This window comes from Tachyglossus aculeatus, chromosome 10 (assembly GCF_015852505.1).
Source record: "Tachyglossus aculeatus isolate mTacAcu1 chromosome 10, mTacAcu1.pri, whole genome shotgun sequence".
Taxonomy (NCBI): domain Eukaryota; kingdom Metazoa; phylum Chordata; class Mammalia; order Monotremata; family Tachyglossidae; genus Tachyglossus; species Tachyglossus aculeatus.
Window position 1 is genome coordinate 3450274 of NC_052075.1, and position 20673 is coordinate 3470946.

Genomic DNA, 20673 nt, shown 5'->3' on the forward strand with positions numbered 1-20673 from the left:
CTTGGATGCTAGAGCCGTTTAATCCGATCCAGCCCCTCCAACCTTGCGTTTATTAACCTGGGTTTCATGTCTTCATTAATATGTTTTCCCATTAATTATGGTCTTTATTAAGCGCTTCCCAGTTGCCAAGATCCAGGGTTAAAAAATCAGATTAGACACAATCCCTGTCTGATCCGAGGTTTACAATCTAAGAGGGAAGGCGAGCAGGGATTTTATCCCTGTTTTACAGATGAGGAAACCCGGTTGCTAGAATTTTGGATGGGCAAGTTAACACTGTAAAAATGTGTTTCCTACATTTACCTATGTCCCCTTAAAAGGGACATATTCAGAAATATTTCCAATGCTGTTTGATTAAGTCATTCTATCAAAGAGACGTATTCAGAAATATTTCCAATGCCGTTTGATTATGTCATTCTATGGAGGCATTTTATCACTTTGAACTCTATATCGTTAATAATAATAATTGTGGTATTTTGATAATAATAATAGATTGAACAGCGTTGTATGCCAGGCACTGTACTAAGCGCTGGGGTGGATACAAGCAGGTAGGGACTGTCTCTATGTGTTGCCAATTTGTACTTCCCAAGCGCTTAGTACAGTGCTCTGCACATAGTAAGCGCTCAATAAATACGATTGATTGATTGATTGATCAGGTTGGACCCAGTCCCGTGGGGCTCACGGCCTCCATCCCCATTTTACAGATAAGGCGACTGAGTCACAGAAGAGTTACGCGACTTGCCCAAGGCCACACAATCGTTCCGCGCAACGGGATCTTGGAAACACATTAAGGAACCTACATTCTTTCCTATGGGAAACTAAACGTGGTCGAGCGCTCTTTCACTGAATGCTCTGTTCATGGAACCAATTAAGAGCGCACACCTGGGCGAAGCAGCGGTTTGGAAGCGTACCAGGGCACTCACTGGAGGCATAGCTTAGCTGCTCGTGCCCGTAGGCCCACGGGAGCCCCACACTCACCAAATCAGGACTCTGTGATTAGGCTGGGAGAGACCGGAGCCGATATCTAGAACCGGAGCACCTCGGAGGGTAGATTTCCCTCCGGTAATCCCCGATTACCTTCTAGACTGTGAGCCCACTGTTGGGTAGGGACCGTCTCTATATGTTGCCAATTTGTACTTCCCAAGCGCTTAGTACGGTGCTCTGCACACAGTAAGCGCTCAATAAATACGATTGATTGATTGATTGATGTTCACTGACGCTGAGAAGCAGCGTTTCAAGCCGCTGTGAGCCGGGAGGCAGACGCTCTCCAGAAACACCACTTGGGAAGTGACTCTAGCTTCCCTTCTGACTGCCGCATTTTTGACTAAAAGAGAGGGAGGCGGTGTGTTCTTGTGGAAAAAGCTGGGAGTCAGGTGATCTGGGTTCTGATTCTTGCTCTGCCACTGGCCTGCTGTGTGACCTTGGAGGAGCCTCTTAATCTCTCTGAGCCCCAGTTTCTTCCTTCATAAAATGGACATGATAATAATAATTGTGGTATTTGTTACTGTATGCCAGGCGCTGTACTTGGATACAGGCAAATGGAGTTGGACACAGTCCCTATCCCACGTGGGGCTCACGGTCTCAATCCCCATTTTGCAGATGAGGGAACTGAGGCAGGGAGGAAATGAAACGATTTGCCCAAGGTCACCCAGCAGACAAGTGGCAGTGCAGGAATGAGAACCCATGGCCTTCTGATTCCTAGGCCCGGATTCAATCCACTAATGGCCCTAGTCTCCCTACCTCTTAGTGGTATTGATGATAGTAGGGATTATAAAGTGCTTGCTTTGTGCTTGTGCTAATAATAATAATAATTGTGGGTTTTGTTAAGTGCTTACTATGTGCCAGGCACTGTACTAAGTGCTGGAGTGGATACAAGTAAATCAGTTTGGACACAGACCCTGTCCCGCATGGGACTTACAGTCTTAATCCCCATTTTACAGAGGCACACAGGGAAGTGAAGTGATTTGAAGTGAAGTGGAGAAGCATCGTGGCTCAGTGGAAAGAGCCCGGGCTTTGGAGTCAGAGGTCATGGGTTCAAATCCCAGCTCTGCCAAGTGTCAGCTGTGTGACTTTGGGCAAGTCACTTAACTTCTCTGTGCCTCAGTTACCTCATCTGTAAAATGGTATTAAAACTGTGAGCCCCCCCTGGGACAACCTGATCACCTTGTAACCTCCCCAGCGCTTAGAACAGTGCTTTGCACATAGTAAGCGCTTAACAAATACCATTATTATTATTATTTGCCCAAGGCCACACCGCAGACAGGTAGGGGAGCCGGAATTAGAACTCATGACCTTATGATTCCCAGGCCCGTGCTCTATCCACTACGCCGTGCTGAATAAAAAATAGGTGAATTCAGTTACGGCCTCTGTTTCACAAAACTGTGAGCCCTGGGAGGAACAGGGACCGTCTCTGATCTGAATCCCACAGTGCTTGGCACCTAGTTGCATTGAATAAACTGTTGTTATCATTACTATTATTCACTAATTCCAATATGACTTTGTACATGATGGGCGCCATAGAAGCTGCAAAAAAAACCTCAAAGTCCTTGCGTAAGCATGTGTTTTCAGGTACGTTAGTTACACGGCGTGTTTTCTGGATTCTTTCTCTCAGGTCGGTCGTCTAGTAATTGGGCAGAATGGAATTCTTTCCACACCAGCTGTGTCCTGTATCATTCGGAAAATCAAGGCCATCGGTGGCATCATTTTGACCGCTAGCCACAACCCTGGGGGGCCCGATGGAGATTTTGGCATTAAATTCAATATCGCCAATGGAGGTGAGTTCTCCATTTTCACCGAGCGGTAGAAGCGGGAGCCACGGCTCGACTCGGTGACGCCTGGTTTCTGGTCCTAGCCGTTGCTACTTCGCTGTTTGATCCTGATCCAGGTGCCTGATCTCTCCGGTCCTCCATTCATAAAATGGCACGGTAATCCCAATCTTCCTCCCTTCGAGAAACGAGTACATTGCTGCACAAACCTTTCATTGATGCGAATAAAAGTGAAAGCTAATTACTTGCAAGTGCAATCAAGGGCAAGCGTCCTTACTTACGGGCTGGCAGTCTCAGGGTCACCGAGTCCACGATGCTGTTATTTGATTTCCAGGTCCCGCTCCCGAAGCTATCACCGAGAAAATTTTCCAAATCAGCAAGACAATCGAGGAGTACGCGATTTGTCCAGACTTGAAAGTGGACCTTAACACTCTGGGAAAGCAACAGTTTGATTTGGAGAACAAATTCAGGCCATTCACAGGCATGTTCCATCTTCCCCCCCACCCCGCCTCAACTCTTCGATTCCCCGCCTTGCTCATAAGGTGGAATTGCTTTGCTTTGCTTTGGGAGGATCTTAGAAAAATAATTGATTTGGGTTTCTTTCCAGTTTCCAGAGTAGTAGTGTACTGGGGTAGGGTATGAGTTGAGGACTTGGGGTGGTTTCACAATCAATCGATGGTATTTATTGAACACTTACTGGGTGCACAGCTGTATACAGAGTGCTTGGGAGAGCGCAGTACAACAGAGTTGGTAGATCATCATCATCAATCGTATTTATTGAGCGCTTACTTGTGCTATGTGAGCTTTGTTCTCACACACTAAGTGGGGAGAGAGTCATTGAATGCATCTGTGTATGTCCTGAGGTCGTCTTGTATAATAATAATAATAATAGTAGTATTTGTTAATTGTATCTACTTCAGAGCTTGGCACCTAGTAAAATGCTTAATAAATACCATTATTAAAGGTATCATCATCATCAATCGTATTTATTGAGCGCTTACTATGTGCAGAGCACTGTACTAAGCGCTTGGGAAGTACAAATTGGCAACATATAGAGACAGTCCCTACCCAACAGTGGGCTCACAGTCTAAAAAAGGGCAAACCCGTGGAAATGCTAGTAATAACAGAAATTATGGTATTTGTAAAGTGCTTGTTATGTGTCAGGCACTGTACTAAGCGCTGGGGAGGATACAAGCAAATCAGGTTGTACACAATCCCTGTCCCACGTGGGGCTCACAGTCTCAATCCCCATTTTCCAGATGAGGTAACTGAGGCCCAGAGAAGTGAAGTGACTTACCCAAGGTCCCGCGACAGACAAATGGCACGGTGGGGATTAGAACCCATGACCTTCTGACTCCCAAGCCCATGCTCTATCCACTGTGCCATGCTGCTTCTCTGGAAGGGTGGGCATAGTAGTAATAATGGCGCCTATCGATCGTGTTTATTGAGCACTTACTCCATGCAGAGCACTGAACTAAGCACCCGGGAGAGCACACTGGCCTTAGCCCACAAGGTCAATCAATCAATCAATCAATCGTATTTATTGAGCACTTACTGTGTGCAGAGCACTGTACTAAGCGCTTGGGAAGTACGGGAGTCAGTCTCGTGATTTCGATAGGAGTGTGGTTTCCGTCAGCTTTTTCACTCCGCTTCCTCAGTGGAAATCGTGGACTCGGTGGAGGCGTACGCCGGCATGTTGAGGAACATCTTCGATTTCAACGTGCTGAAAGAACTCCTCTCCGGTCCCAACAGCCTAAAGATCCGGGTCGACGCCATGCACGGAGGTACGGAAACCCTTCCGCTCTCTGCTTTGGTTTCGGCGGCAGGCTCGGAACCATTTTACACCGTCTCTTTTCACATCCCTGGGTTGTAACAGAGTCTGGGATGCCCGGGGGTGCCCCAGAAGTTTTCGGCAAAGAGCCCTGTCCCTAGTCTGCTGGTCCGTGAGCATGGGCCCAGTGATATTTAGTGCTGTTGCAGTCTCACAACTGTGAGCTCGTTAAAGTCAGGGAATGTGTTTGTTGTTGTATTGTCCTCTCCCAGGCGTTTAGTACAGTGCTGCGCACACAGTAAGTGCTCAATAAAGGCGATTGAATGAATGCACGAGTGACTTCAGACCACACCTGTCCTCGCCAATCAGCCATCTTGCAATTCTTGCTGTGGGGCAAGGGGTAGTTTGGTGTGTGAGAGAGAGAATGTGACTGGTTTCAAGCAAGCCATCACCGCTACAGCAGAGATACAGCATGTCCTGCTGACATACCCTTCCTCTTTTAACCACTGGCATCTGAGCGATGCTCACCTGAATAATAAGGAGTCGAAAAAGGGGCCAGACTATATTTTTACAAGCACAGCAACTAAGCGTGTGAGAGAGTTTTTTTTTTTAATGGTCATTTGTTAAGTGCTTACTGTGTGCCAGGCACTGTACTAAGCGCTGGGATAGCTACAAGCTAATCAAGTTGGACACAGTCCCTGTCCCACATGGGGCTCACGGTCTTCATCCCCATTTGACAGACGAGGTAACCGGGGCCCAGAGAGTTGAGTGATTTGCCCAAGGTCACCCAGCAGACAAGCGGCGCAGCCGGGAATAGAACCCAAATCGATAAATCAATCAATCAATCGTATTTATTGAGCACTTACTGTGTGCAGAGCACCGTACTAAGCGCTTGGGAAGTACAAATTGGCAATGTATAGAGACAGTCCCTACCCAACAGTGGGCTATCCTTCCGATTCCCAGGCCGGGGCTCTATCCGTTAGGCCACGCTGCTTCTCTCAGAGGCTTCACGGGTACAGTCTGATCTTGGAAACGAAGGATAAGTTTATTTAGAGGAAATCTGGGAGGACAGGACCCGTCTCCAGCTGAAGGTCTGATGGAATGCAGCTGAGAGAGGATGCGGACAAGCTTTGGGTTATTTTGACTGGACAGCCCCTACAAGACTGAGCCCCTTGCAGTCAATTAATCATATTTATTGAGTTCTTACTGTGTGCAGAGCACCGCAGTAAGCGCTTAGGAGAGGACAGTATTACAATAGACACATTCCCTGCCCTCAACGAGCTTACACTCAAGGGTGAGGGGAGACAGATATTAATATAAATAAGTAAATTACAAATCTGGACATAAGTGGTGTGGGGCTGGGTGGGGGATGAATAAAGGGAGCAAGTCAGGGCGACACGGGAGTGGGAGAAGCTACGTGAAGTGGTTTGGGAGAATTTGTTATTCACCGTGGTGGCTCTGCTTCGGTTCTTTCCCTAGTCATGGGCCCGTATGTAAAGAGGATCCTCTGTGAAGAGCTGGGAGCCCCGGCGAATTCGGCCGTCAACTGTGTTCCCCTAGAAGACTTTGGGGGTCACCACCCCGACCCCAATCTCACCTACGCCGCTGACCTGGTGGAGACCATGAAAAAGGGGGAATACGACTTCGGGGCTGCGTTTGATGGAGATGGGGTATGGAATGGTTTGTTTGGGAAGTCCCAACCATCCCTTTTCCCTCCAATCCACCCCCAACTGAGCACCTGCTTTTCTCAGAGCACTGAACAACATGCTTGGGAGCGCGTAATAGGGTTAGAGGGGCCCAGGTTTGGGATTTGAAGGGGGTTGTTATGAATTAATCAATGATAAGCAGCACTGTATTAAGCACTTAAGAAGCAGTATGGCCTAGTGGATAGAGCACAGGCCTGGGAGTGACAAGGATGTGGGTTCTAATTCTGGCTCAGCCACTTGTCTGCTCTGTGACCTTCAGTAAGTCACTTCATTTCTTTGTGCCTCAGTTTCCTCATCTGTAAAATAAGGATTAAACCCCACTCCCTTCTATCTAGATTATGAGCCACATATGGGACAGGGACTGTGTCCAAACTTATAACCCTGTATCTACCCCGACGCTTAGAACAGTGCTTCACACATAGTAAGCGTTCAACAAATACCATAATTATTATCATTATTACAGTATTCTGTGCGTAGTAGTAAGTGCTCAATAAATACCTTTGGCTAACCGATTGCTTATACAAATTTAAACTCTTCTTGTTATTTTAACAAGACTCCTTTACTCTCTCCAGGTTTTCTTTCTCTCTTCTTGGAGAGAGGGCTTGGTTTTTCCTTTAGGAAGAAGCTGTGAGGGTAAAGGTTCAGAGGCCTGAAGAGGAGTAAGAGTCATGGTATTTATTGAGCACCTACTCGGTTACAAGGCACAGTGCTAAATACCTGGACACGGACACCAGAAATAAGAGGCACGTTCTCTCCCTGAAAAGAGTTTATACTCCAATGGGGAGAGACAGGCTTAAAAATATTAAAAGTAGACTAAATGGAATTAGCAATTGAATGTTCAGTTGAATAAACGTGTACCCAAGTGCTCGGGGTGGGAATTCAAAAGTACATCATAAGAAGAAGAAGAAGAATGATGCATTTACTAGGCGCTAAGCGCTGTGGAAAGTTCGGGGGAAGATACAAGATAGATGGGAGCCAATCCCCATCCGAAACAGGGCTCTCAGTCTCAAAGGGAGAGAGAGCAGGGATTTCAGCCCCTTTTTACAAGTGAGGCCCTGGGAGATTAAGTGATTTTTACCACAGGTACATAGCGGCGACTAGAACCCTGGCATCCCATCTCCCCGACCCATTCTGTCTTTCCACGAGGCTCCGGGAGATGAGGGTGTTAAGTCCAATTCCAGTGGGTTCGATCTCGAAGGAGGCTTGTAAACTGCTAAGCATCCAGGGTGCTGAAAATCCCCTTAAAGCTGGCAATGTTTGTAAATTCAGCCCAAGGCAATTCATCAAATGGCTCAATGAATACCACTGATTGATTCGTACGATTTTACTACGCAAAGCGTTTTTTACCGGGCACATTCTGCGTTGCCCGCCAAGCTTTGATTCCACACTCATTCGGTCAGTCGTATTTATTGAGCGCTTACTATGGACAGAGCAATGTACTAAGTGCTTTGGAGAAGCAGCGTGGCTCAGTGGGAAGAGCACGGGCTTTGGAGTCAGAGGTCATGGGTTCAAATCCCGGCTCCGCCAACTGTCAGCTGTGTGACTTTGGGCAAGTCACTTCACTTCTCTGTGCCTCAGTTACCTCATCTGTAAAATGTGGATTAAGACTGTGAGCCCCACGTGGGACAACCTGATCACCTTGTAACCTCCCCAGCGCTTAGAACAGTGCTTTGTACATAGTAAGCGCTTAATAAATGCCATTATTATTATTATTCTCTAGGCCTCAGTTACCTCATCTGTATAATGAGGATTAAGACTGTGAGCCCCCCGTGGGACAACCTGATCACCTTGTAACCTCCCCAGCGCTTAGAACAGTGCTTTGCACATAGTAAGCACTTAACAAATGCCATCATCATTATTATTATTACATTGCAATAAACAGACACAGTCCCTGTCCACAACGAGCTTGCAGTCTAGGAGGGAGACAGACATTAATATAAATAAATTAGAAGTCTTCATTCATTCGTATCTATTGAGCACTTACTGTGTGCAGAGCACTGTACTAAGTACTTGGGAGAGGACAACAGAACAACAAACAGATGCGTTCGTTGCCCACAGCGAGTTTACAGGCTAGAGGGGGGAGACAGACATTAATAGAAATCAAGAAATCCCTCCCCATCTCGTTTCCCCCAAGGATCGGAACATGATTCTGGGAAAGCACGGCTTCTTCGTTAACCCTTCGGACTCTCTCGCCGTCATCGCCGCCAATATCTTCAGCATCCCTTACTTCCAGCAGACAGGAGTCCGTGGCTTTGCCAGAAGCATGCCCACCAGCGGGGCCCTGGATCGGTAAGATCTCCCAAATAATCCCTCCGGCCCTCTGTTTCTTCACCCCTTCTCTCCCTCCTTTTTTTTTTTTAATGGAATTTGTTAAGCACTTACTGTGTGTCAAACACTGTTCTGAGCACTGGAGTAAGTACAACCAGGTCAGACGCAGTCCGTGTCCCGCATGGGGTTCACAGTCTACATACGAGGGAGAAAAGGTATTTAACCCCTATTTTTACAGGTGAGGAAACTGAGGCACAGAGAAAGAAAGTGACTTGCTCTAGGTCACACAGCAAGCAATTGACAGAGTCGGGGTTAGTACCCAGGTCCTCTGACCCCGGGGCCCATTCTCTTTCCATTAGACCAGGTTGCTTCTTATTTGTCGAGGGCTTACTATGTGCCAGGCACTGTACTAAGCACTAGGGTAGATACAGACTAATCAGGTTGGATGCAGTCCCTGTACCACATGGACTCACAGTCTTCATCCCCATTTTCCAGATGAGGGAACTGAGGCACAGAGAAGTGAAGAGTCTTGCCCAAGGCCACACAGCAGATGAGTGGAACCAGGATTAGAACCCAAGCCCTTCTGAGTCCCAGACCTGTGCTTATCCACTAGGCCTCTTCCTCCCTCCTTTCCCACCTTTACTTCTCTATCTTCTCTTCCGTCCCTCCTTTCCTTCTTCCGTCTCTCCAGGTGCGACCCTGAGAAGGGGTTGCCTACTGTACTAGACTATATTTCCAAGAGGTTTGATTTCTGACATGCTTGAAAAGAATCGACCACGGTCGCTTCAAATAACTTGGGAAACGGTGGTCTGAAATCATTCCCCTCTCACAGAAGTTATAGTAGACAAGGGTGCAAAAGGGTTTTTTTGTTTTGTTTTGTTTTTCTTTAAGCTTTTCCACAGTGCTTAGAATTTTGTTCCCCTCTGTCTCGGGCTAAATTGGCTCCTTAATCAGCATAACTGCGACACTTCCACTATTTCACCTGGGCTCACAAAGTGCCCCGTTGTGATGTAACCTTTACGTTTGTGCCTTTGAAGGGTGGCCCACGCGACGAAGATCGCTCTGTACGAGACTCCGACAGGCTGGAAGTTTTTCGGGAATTTGATGGATGCCAACAAGTTGTCCCTCTGTGGAGAGGAGAGCTTCGGGACCGGTAGGTAAAATGCACTTTGTCTGATGTCTCTAATCCCTCTCCTTTATTCATATTAACATCATCATCATCATCATCATCATCATCAATCGTATTTATCGAGCGCTTACTGTGTGCAGAGCACTATACTAAGCGCTTGGGAAGTACAAGTTGGCAGCATATAGAGACAGTCCCTACCCAATCTATCCCCCACTCTAGACTGTAAGCTCGCTTTGAGCGGGGAAACTATCTGCCAACTCTTTTGCATTGTAATTTCCCAAGTGCTTAGTGTAGTGGGCTTCATGTAGTAAGCGCTCAATACGTTGCATTGACTAATTGATTCTCCCCTAGAAACACCAGGAAAGATGAAGCAGCATGGTCTAGTGGTTAGAGCACAAGTCTGGGAGTCAGAAGAACCTGGGTTCTAATCCCACTTCCACCACTTATCTGCTGTGTGACCTCGGGCAAGCCACTTCACTTCTCTGGGCCTCAGTTACCTCATCTGGGAAAATGGGGGTTAGGACTGTGAGCCCCCTGAGGGACAAGGACCGTGTCTGCGCCGATTTGTTTGTATCCATCCTTGTGCTTGTACAGTGCCTGGCACATAGTAAGCGCTTAAGAAATGCCATCATTTTTTTTAATGTCATTTATTAAGCGCTTACTATGTGCTAAGCACTGTTCTAAGCACTGGGGAGGATACAAGGTGATCAGGTTGTCCCACGGGGGGGCTCACAGTCTTCTTCCCCATTTTATAGATGAGGGAACTGAGGCACAGAGAAATTAAGTGACTTGCCCAAAGTCACACAGCTGACAAGTGGCAGAGCCAGAATTTGAACCCATGACCATCATTAGTAGATGAGTTCTGGGAGCCTGCTGTTGAAATAGCCACAGTTGTGGCTACTTCTAAAGTCAAGCCCCTAATAATAATTACTGTGGTATTTGTTAAGCATTTACTGTGTGCCAGGCACTGTACTAAGCGCTGAGGTGGATACAAGCAAATCAGGTTGGACACGGCCCCTGTCCCACATGGGGCTCACAGTCCTAATCCCCATTTTACAGATGAGGAAACTGAGACATGGAGAAGTGAAGTGACTTGCCCAAGGTCACACAGCAGACAAATGGTAGAGCCGGGATTAGATCCCATGACCATCATTCTCCCAGCCCCATGTTCTATCTACTACGCCATGCTGCTTGCCCACTATCTACTTCTAAGTCGCTGTTCAATCGATCGGTCTATCAGTGGTATCTATTGAGTGTCTACTTTGTGCAGAGCACTGTACTAAGCATCTTGCCTGGGGAGGGATTTCCACAGGCCTGGTAGCAGAGAGGCTGGGATCCTTTCTTCCACTCCGCTACCGTGACGGGGAGTGGGGGGACTCCCTACTGACTGATTGACCGCCGTTTGAGGGACTGATTATCAGTCCAAAGTAAGATGAAACCGAGAGGCAGTAAATTCCACTTCTTTTTAAAACGATGGCAGTTTCTGCTCCCTCGTTGGCAAGAACCGAAGAATGCTGAGAACATCTGGCAAGAGGCTCCCCAATCTTGAGGCGTCAATTATTAAGGCGAACACTGTTGACATGGGGCTCATTTGACACCCAGCTCCATAACTTGAGGTGCCCTGTGAGTAATAATAATAATAATTGTTGTGGTATTATTTTTTTAAGCACTTGCTATGTGCCAGGCCCAGTTCTAAGAGCTGGGGTAGATACAAAGTAATCAGGTTGGACACAGTCCCTGTCCCACATAGGGCTCCCCGTCTTAATCCCCATTTGAAAGATGAGGGAACTGAGGCCCAGGGAAGTGAAGTGACTGGTCCAAGGTCACACGGCAGACAAGTGGCAGAGTCAGGATTGGAACCCAGGTACTTCCAAATCCCAGGCCTGGGCTCTATCTACTAGGCCATGCTGCTTCACTAGGGCATGCTACTTCACTGAGAAGTGTGAAGTAGGCTAGGTCATCCAAGCCTAAGGGCTTCTGGGAGCCATGGAGCAATTCCGGGGGAAACCCTTCTTCCCCGGAATGGGGCAGACTGTTCCATGGGCCGCATTCAGGGCATCCGGGGCGCTGTCCATGGACACTCGCCTGTTCCAGAATGCTCAGCCGGGTAGAACCACACCAGACCCAAACCACACAATTTATTTCTTTCTTTTAAAGTCTGTGTCCCCCTCTAGACGGTTAGCTCGCTGTGGGCAGGGAATGCATCTGTTCTATTGTTCTCTTGTGCTCTCCCAAGTGCTCAGCGCAGTACTCTGCCCACAGTAAGTGCTCAATAATACGATTGACTGACTGACCGACTGGCGCTTTCCTGGCGACCAGATTCTGCCCCCCGGGTGACGCAACCCGATGGCTTCCACGATCCCTCCGCTCAGCCTCCCGACCCTGACTCGACTGGGCAGTCCCCGCTAAATCCCCCCTTCCATCCCCCCGATCCTGGGGAGCTCCTGCCCCTGGCAGCCGAGACGGGCCTGGATCCTGTTTCGAAATACGAGGTGGGGCCCAGTCTGGCTTGGCGGGGCTGGCTCAGCACTGGTGGGCAAGGCCTGGGCTCAGGGTACCCGCCTGTCCGCCGCCGTGCTTGGGCCGGGGGGATCAGGGCCAGGCGTGCCCGCCGCCCCTGAAGAGAACCGGGGGCTTTCCTCCCCTGGGAAGATGTAGGGTTGCACCACCCCCTCCTCCAGTCGACCCTCTTGCCCAAGTCAAAGGGGGCCGTGATCCTCCTGACAGCACTCACATTTTCTTGCTGCTCGAGCCTGGGCAGTTTTCTGGCTGAGGGAGATCTTGCCTTTTCAGTCATTCGTGCAATCATATTTACTGAGCGCTTACTGTGTGCACAGAACTGTACTAAGCACTTGGGAGAACACAATAGAGTAACAAGCAGACACATTCCTGCCCACGGTGAGCTCACAGTCTAGGGGAGAGGCTCTCTTCCCCAGCGATGGACTTACAGCTCTTTGTTTAAATCCCCTACCACTTACAAGGGTGAGGAGAGGGGGGGGTCTCGTCGCTCCCTGAAGCGAGCGTGGGAGAAGAACCAGGATGACCAGGCTGATATACTATGATGGAGAGCCAGCTGGGCCTGCTGATTGATTGCTGAGTGTTATGGATTTTTTTGTGTGTGGTATTTGTTACTGTGTTCCAGGCTCTTTACTAAGCATTGGGATAGGTTCAAGGCAGTCAAGTTGGACACAGTCCCTGTCCCACATGGGCCTCACCGTCTTGATCCCCAGTTTACAAATGAGGGAACTGAGGCACAGAGAATAATAATAATAATGGTATTTGTTAGGCATGCACTATGTGCCGGGCACTGTATTAAGCACTGGGGTGGATACAAGCAAATCGGGTTGGACACAGTCCCTGTCCCGCATGGAGCTCACAGTCTCAATTCCTATTTTACAGATGAGGAAACTGAGGTCCAGAGAGGAGAAGTGAGTCACCCAAGGTCACACAACAGGCATATGTCAGAGCCAGGATTAGAACCCACATCCTCTGACCCCCAGGCTAATGCTCTTTCCTCTAGGCCACACTGCTTTTAAGACTTTGAGTTCCTTTAGAACAGGGAAAATGTGTCAGCGGCATCTACTGTCCTCTCCCTAGCCGTTTGGCATCTACTGTTCTCTCCGTAGCCCCTAGTAAAGTGCTTTGCACTCAGAGGGAGCTCAGTGATGGGTTGTCTGGGTAGGAGGGAGGAAGAGAGACAGGAACAATTGAGGCCCCATGTGGGACGGAACCCACATGGGGCTCACAGCTTTAATCCCCATATTACGGATCAATCAATCAATTGCATTTGTTGAGCGCTTACTGTGTGCAGAGCACTGTACTAAGCACTTGGGAAGTACAAGATGGCAACATATAGAGAGGCAGTGAGGCCCAGAGAAGTGAAGTGACTTGCCCCGGGTCACACAGGAGACAAGTGACAGAGCCGGGATTAGAACCCAGGTCCTCTGATTCCCAGGCCCGTGCTCTTTCTGTTCCTACATCATCATCATCATCAATCGTATTTATTGAGCGCTTACTATGTGCAGAGCACTGTACTAAGCGCTTGGGAAGTACAAATTGGCAACATATAGAGACAGTCCCTACCCAACAGTGGGCTCACAGTCTAAAAGGGGGAGACAGAGAACAAAACCAAACATACTAACAAAATAAAATAAATAGAATAGATATGTACAAGTAAAATAAATAAATAGAGTAATAAATATGTACATACATATATACAGGTGCTGTGGGGAAGGGAAGGAGGTAAGATGGGGGGGATGGAGAGGGGGACGAGGGGGAGAGGAAGGAAGGGGCTCAGTCTGGGAAGGCCTACACACTATGACTGGTTGTTGATGGTCCATTGGTCCCATGGCTGCAGTGGCGGGGGAGACCGACATATTCGACCCCGGTCGCGTTAGTTTCCTACAGCCGCAACTCGGGGCTAGGCTGGCCTCGGGGGCCGGACCCCCCCCTCCCGCCCCCTGAAATCCGGCCCCTCCTTCACCCGGGGAGCCGGGTCATTCCCGAGCTGCCGGGGCTCAGCTCCGTGAGGCGATGCTGACATTTGTCTTGGTCCCCGGCCAGGCCGTATCCCGCCGGTGCCGGGGCCGCTGTCCCGAGAGCGATGTGCTGATCAGGCAGAAGCCAAGAGACAGGTGGCAGGAGAAGCCGCCCATTCAGCGGGGCGACTTGTTGGAGCCCGGGGGTGGAGGGCGAGGCGGGGGCACGGGCCCGCTGAAAGGCTCAGGGCAGGCCCGAGCCCACAGGCCTGGAAACCTTCCATCAGTCAGTTGTATTTATTGAGCACTTACTTTGTGCAGAGCACTGTATTAAAAGCTTGGGAGAGGACACTGCGACAATATAAACAGATACATTCCCAGCGCTTAGAACAGTGCTTTGCACATAGTAAGTGCTTAATAAATGCCATTATTATTATTCCCTGCCCACAGTGAGCTTACAGTCCATCAGAACCTCCTGGTGAGAAGGGGCCTCAATTGATACTGTCTCCCTCCCTCCTATTCAGTTGTTCATTCATTCAATCACTGTGTGCAGAGCACTATACCAAGCTCTTGGGAGAGTACTTGTCTTCCGCCAACGGGTCGTCTCCGACCCAAAGCGACTCCACATCAATCAATCAATCAATCGTATTTATTGAGCGCTTACTATGTGCAGAGCACTGTACTAAGAGCTTGGGAAGTACAAATTGGCAACATATAGAGACAGTCCCTACCCAACAGTGGGCTTACAGTCTAAAAGGGGGAGACAGAGAACAAAACCAAACATACTAACAAAATGAAATAAATAGAATAGATATGTACAAGTAAAATAAATAAATAAATAAATATGTACAAACATATATACATATATACAGGTGCTGTGGGGAAGGGAAGGAGGTAAGATGGGGGGATGGAGGGGGGAGAGGAAGGAAGGGGCTCAGTCTGGGAAGGCCTCCTGGAGGAGGTGAGCTCTCAATAGGGCCTTGAAGGGAGGAAGAGAGCTAGCTTGGCAGATGGGCAGAGGGAGGGCATTCCGGGCCCGGGGGAGGACGTGGGCCGGGGGTCGATGGCGGGACAGGCGAGAACGAGGTACGGTGAGGAGATTAGCGGCGGAGGAGCGGAGGGTGTGGGCTGCGATGGAGAAGGAGAGAAGGGAGGTGAGGTAGGAGGGAGCGAGGTGATGGACAGCCTTGAAGCCCAGGGTGAGGAGTTTCTGCCTGATGCGCAGAATGCCCCACTTCCATCTGCAATTGTTCTGGTAGGGTATCCGTATTGGTAAAAATACAGAAGTAGTTTACCACTGCCTTCTTCCGCATGGTAAATTTGAATTTCTGCCCTCTACTCTCTCCCATAATGCTGCTGCCCAGCACAGGTGAGTTTTGACTCTTAGCAGATGGCCTTCCACTCGCTAACCACTGCCTAAGCTAGAAATGGAATGGGTCTGCCTCTGCTTGACTCTCCCTCCCTTAGCCGAGACTGGTAGAGGACTGGAAACTTTCCAGGTGCCACCCTGAGAGGGGTGGGAAAGTACAGTAAAACCATAAACAGACATATTCCCTGCCCACAATGAGCTTACAGACTAGAGGACTCCTACCCAGGCAACCCATCAGTAGCACTTCTGAGCTCCTACTGAGCGCAAAGCACTCTACCCAGTGCTTAGAACAGTGCTCCAGTGTTTTGCATGTAGTAAGCGCTTAATAAACGCCATCATTATTATTCCTAGGGGCTAGGGGGAGGACAGTAGATTCCAAAGACACATGTTCCCTATTCTCAAGGAATTTAAAGTCTTAAAATCTAGAAGCAGGGTGGCTTAATGGAAAGAGCATGCGCCGAGGAATCAGAGGTTGTGGGAATCGTTAGGGCAGATGCAAGAGAATCAGGTTGGCCTCAGTTCCTCTCCCACGTGGGGCTACCACACTGAGTCCCCATTTTACAGATCAGGTAATTGAGGCCTAGAGAAGCAAAGTTACTTGGGGAAGCTGCGTGGCTCGGTGGAAAGAGCATGGGCTTTGGAGTCAGAGGTCATGGGTTCGAATCCCAGCTCCGCCACATGTCTGCTGTGTGGCCTTGGGCAAGTCACTTAACTTCTCTGTGCCTCAGTTACCTCGTCTTTAAAATGGGGATTAAGACTGTGAGGCCCACGTGGGACAACCTGATCACCTTGTATCTCCCCCCAGTGCTTAGAACAGTGCTTTGCACGTAGTAAGCGCTTAACAAATGCCATTATTATTATTATTATTATTATTATTATTATTACCCAAGGCCACACAGCAGACAAGCAGCAGAGCCAGGATTAGGACCCAGGTCTCTGCCTCCAGGCCCGTGCTGTATCCGTTCAGTACAGCGCTCCACACACAATAAACTCCCAGTCAGGATTCCTAATGATTCCTTAGACTGTAAGCTTGTTGTGGGTTGGGAACAGGTCTTACCAACTCTGTCATCTCGTACTCTCCCGAGTGCTTAATACAGTGCTCTAGTCCAGCGATGACCGGGATACTCTGGACAAAGACTTGGTTTTTTTTCTTCACCAGGGTCTGACCACATCCGGGAGAAGGACGGCCTGTGGGCCGTGCTCGCTTGGCTGTCCATCGTGGCTGCCCGCAAGCAGAGCGTGGAGGACATCCTGAGAGATCACTGGCAAAAGTTTGGGCGGAACTTCTTCACCAGGCGAGCAACAATCCTGGGGGAAGGGCAGAGGGGGGAAGGGAGAGGATTCCCAGCTTCCCGACATCCTTATTTCTGAGGAGATTCCCCTTCCAGCCAATGGGATGGATCATTCGTTCAGTCAGTCATATTTATTGAATGCTTACTGTGTGCAGAGCACTATACTAAGTGCTTTGGAGGGTTCAATGGAAAAGTATCCTGACACATTCCCTGTCCACAGTGGTTAGAGCCCGGGCCTGGGAGCCAGAAGGTCATGGGTTCTAATCCCAGCTCCGCCATTTGTCTGCTTTGTGACTTTGGGCAAGTCACTTCACTTCTCTGGGCCTCAGTTCCCTCATCTGTAAAATGGGGATTGAGACTGTGAGCCCCATGTGAGACAGGGACTGTGTCCAACCCACTTTGCTTGTATCCACCCCAGTGCTTAGTACAGTGCCTGACACATAGTAAACGCTTAACAAATACCATAATTATTATTATTAATTATTATTATTGCTATTCTTCTCCTTTCTACCTTCTTCCTCTTCTCCCTTCTTCCTTTTCTCTTTTTTCACTTTTCTCCTTTCTTTCTTTTTCTTTCTTTCCTTCTTTCCTTTCCTTTCCTTTCCTTTCCTTCCTTCCTTCCTTCCTTCCTTCCTTCCTTCCTTCCTTCCTTCCTTCCTTCCTTCCTTCCTTCCTTCCTTCCTTCCTTCCTTCCTTTCTTCCTTCCTTTCTTTTTCTTTCTTTCTCTTTCTCTTTCTCTCCTTCTCTCTCTCTTTCTTTCTTTCTCTCTCTCTTTCTCTCTCTCTTTCTTTCTCTCTTTCTTTCTCCCTTTCTTTCTCCCTCTCTTTCTCTCTTTCTTTCTTTCTCTCTTTCTTTCTCTCTTTCTTTCTTTCTCTCTTTCTCTCTTTCTCTCTCTTTCTCTTTCTCTCTCTTTCTCTTTCCTTCCTATCTTCCTCCCTTCTTCCCTTCCTCCTTTCCTTCCTTCCTCCCTCCCTCTCTCTCTCTGTCTCTCTCTGTCTCTGTCTCTGTCTCTGTCTCTCTCTCTCTCTCTCTCTTTTTCTTTCTTTCTCCTTAAGGATTGGTAAGCTTTGAGATGCTGATAATTAGACAGGGAAGGCTTATTGGAAGAAATGGGATTTTAGGAGGGCTTTGAGGGTAGGGAGGGTTGAAGTCCAGGAGGAGGACATGGGGGAAGGGTCTGGATGGCCCAGGGACCACAGTGTGAACAGAGATTCAGAGGCGGACAAGAGTGGGCTACTGCCCGCCCTGGCTATGGGGGCCCATGTCACCTCTCCGTGGTTCACCCCAGGTACGACTACGAGGAAGTGGACGCCGACGGGGCCGCCAAAATGATGAAGGACCTGGAGACACTGATGTTTGACCGGGCGTTCGTGGGGAAGCAGCTCTCTGCCGGGGACAAAGTCTACACCGTGGAAAAGGCAGATAACTTTGAATACCACGATCCTGTGGATGGAAGCGTGTCGAGAAATCAGGTAATAATAATAATAAGGATGGTATTTGTTAAGCGCTTACTATGTGCCAAGCACTGTTCTAAGCGCTGGGGAGGGTACAAAAGTGATCAGGTTGTCCCACGTGGGGCTCACAGTCTTCATCCCCATTTTACAGATGAGGTAACTGAGGGCCAGAGAAGTGAAGTGACTTGCCCAAGGTCACACAGCTGACAGTTGGCGGAGCCGGGGTTTGAACCCATGACCTCTGACTCCAAAGCCCGGGCTCTTTCCACTGAGCCACGCTGCTTCTTGGTAGGGACAAGGGCACGGCCCGACTCATGGGCCTAGGTCTTTTGCTGCAGGCAGTAAGTGTAAGGAGCAGTATTCATTCAGTCGTGTTTATTGAGCATTTACTGTGTGCAGAGCACTGTACTAAGCGCTTGGGCAAGTACAGTGTAGTGCTAAACAGGCACATTCCCTGCCCCCAACGAGCTTATAGTCCAGAGGGGGAAACAGACGTTAATATAAATAAATAAATTAATTAAAGCTATATACATAGTAGATGAAGTAGAGTAGTAGTGTTGGAGCAGTAGCAGTGTGGTGTAATGGATAGCGCACAGGCCTGGGAGCCAGAAGGACTGAGTTCTAATCCCGGCCCTACGATTTATCTGCCGGGTAACCTAGGGAAGTCACCTCACTTCTCTGGGCCTCAGTTCCCTCATCTGGAAAATGGGGATTGAGACTGTGAGCCCCACGTGGGAAATGGACTGTGTCCATCCTGATTATCCTGTATCTACCCTAGCTGTTATTACAGTGCATTGGACTGCGTAAGCACTTCACAAATACCATAAAAAAGGAGCTGTAGTAGCATTTCTGGAGTACCCACTCTTGGCAGTGATTCTACTACATGTTTGGGAAGTACAAGACAATTAATATATTCCCTGCCCACAGGAGCCAACACTCTGAGGAGACAGACATACAAATCTATCAATCTGTGAATTATTGAGCACTTAGTATGTGTAGAGCGCTGAACTAAGCTCCTAAACGGAATAATCACTCGAAGTAACAGAGAGGGGACAGCTGAATAGACACATACATCAGAGTTGGGAAAGCTTCAGGAGCTGAAGAGCCGCAAACCCAAAGCAAAATGTGTCTGAGGGTGGCCAAGAGCGGCCTGGCTTCAAAGGAAAACTAGTGCTTCGACTTGCCTTTTTTTATGATATTTGTTAAGCGCTTACTGTGTGCCAGGCACTGAACTAAGCGCTGGGGTAGATACAAGCCAAGCAGATTGGACACAGTCCCTGTCCCACGTGGGGCTCCCAGTGTTAATCCTCATTTTACGGATGAGGTAATTGAGGCCCAGAGAAGTCAAGTGACTAGCCCAAGGTCGCACAGCAGACAAGCAGCAGAGCTGGGATTAGAACTCAGGGCCTTCTTACTCCCGGGCCTGTGCTCTAACCATTAGGCAATGCTGCTGTTGTTTCCACCAGTGCCACCTCCCACCCTACTAACCCTCTCGAACTCCACTTTGGATGCAGTCAGAGAAAACATCAGGGTGGTTTTGAAGCAGCAGCAGCAGGAGTTGGTTGGGAGTGGAGGTTGAATTTTGGCATTTCCTAGATTTTCAAGGCTGTGTTTTTTAGTAATCCCTCCTCTGGCTTTTTAGCAATTTTCACAAAGGAGATGGGTTGGCGCACTTAGGAAAAGCACCCAGGTTGAGGGAATAGTCAATATATCTGTGTCAGTGGAATAATGCTGCTATTTCTTCGGGAACAAATCATGCCTTTGCGGGGAGTTGGAGGTGGAATCAGAAATCAGAATTTGGGGTTCAGATTGCTTCAGTTCTGTGTAGATCTGCCAGGCCAGCCATGGGGTGGGATTCAAAGGAGACCAGAGACAAGAGTGGACAAACCATTGTCTTGTCATATGCTATCGACTTGTCTCTGACCCATAGCGACTCCGTGGACACATCCCTCCTGGACATTCTATGTCGACCCCAATGCTTGGCACAGAGTCAGCACTGACGGAGACACTCATTTTAGAAAAAGTCTTTAAGCGCGTAGTACAGTGCTCTGCACACAGTAAGCGCTCAATAAATACGATTGATTGATTTAAAAAAAAGTCACCATCAGCAAGGCAATAAGAGTTTGTGAGAAGAGAGAGGAGAAACCCCTGAGTCTTGGAACCTAATTGCCGCCGTTTTGAAAGAAGTCCCTCCTACTTTCAGAACTCCCGATCCCTGTCCCCCCACCCCTGCTTCCCGCTCCACGGATAACAGCTGTCTGTTCCTCCTCTCCACCCCGCGAAGGGTTTACGGCTCATTTTTACTGACGGTTCCCGCATCATCTTCCGGCTGAGTGGCACCGGGAGTTCCGGGGCGACGGTGCGCCTCTACATCGACAGCTATGAGAAGGAAGATTCCAAGATCTACCAGGACCCGCAGGTAATCCTGATGGCTCCTGCCCGGT

General features: G+C 48.7%; 1 protein-coding gene across 1 annotated transcript in view; it reads left to right on the top strand.

Annotated features, from left to right (window-relative positions):
• PGM1 (phosphoglucomutase 1) overlaps positions 1-20673 on the top strand; it is a 44845-nt gene that overhangs the window by 21431 nt on the left and 2741 nt on the right. Inside the window, exons 2-10 of the mRNA XM_038753005.1 lie at positions 2609-2771; positions 3097-3243; positions 4421-4546; positions 6013-6203; positions 8374-8528; positions 9545-9660; positions 16643-16778; positions 18064-18247; positions 20514-20648. Of these exons, the coding sequence (XP_038608933.1) occupies positions 2609-2771; positions 3097-3243; positions 4421-4546; positions 6013-6203; positions 8374-8528; positions 9545-9660; positions 16643-16778; positions 18064-18247; positions 20514-20648 (1353 nt within the window). The remainder of the gene's footprint in view (positions 1-2608; positions 2772-3096; positions 3244-4420; positions 4547-6012; positions 6204-8373; positions 8529-9544; positions 9661-16642; positions 16779-18063; positions 18248-20513; positions 20649-20673) is intronic.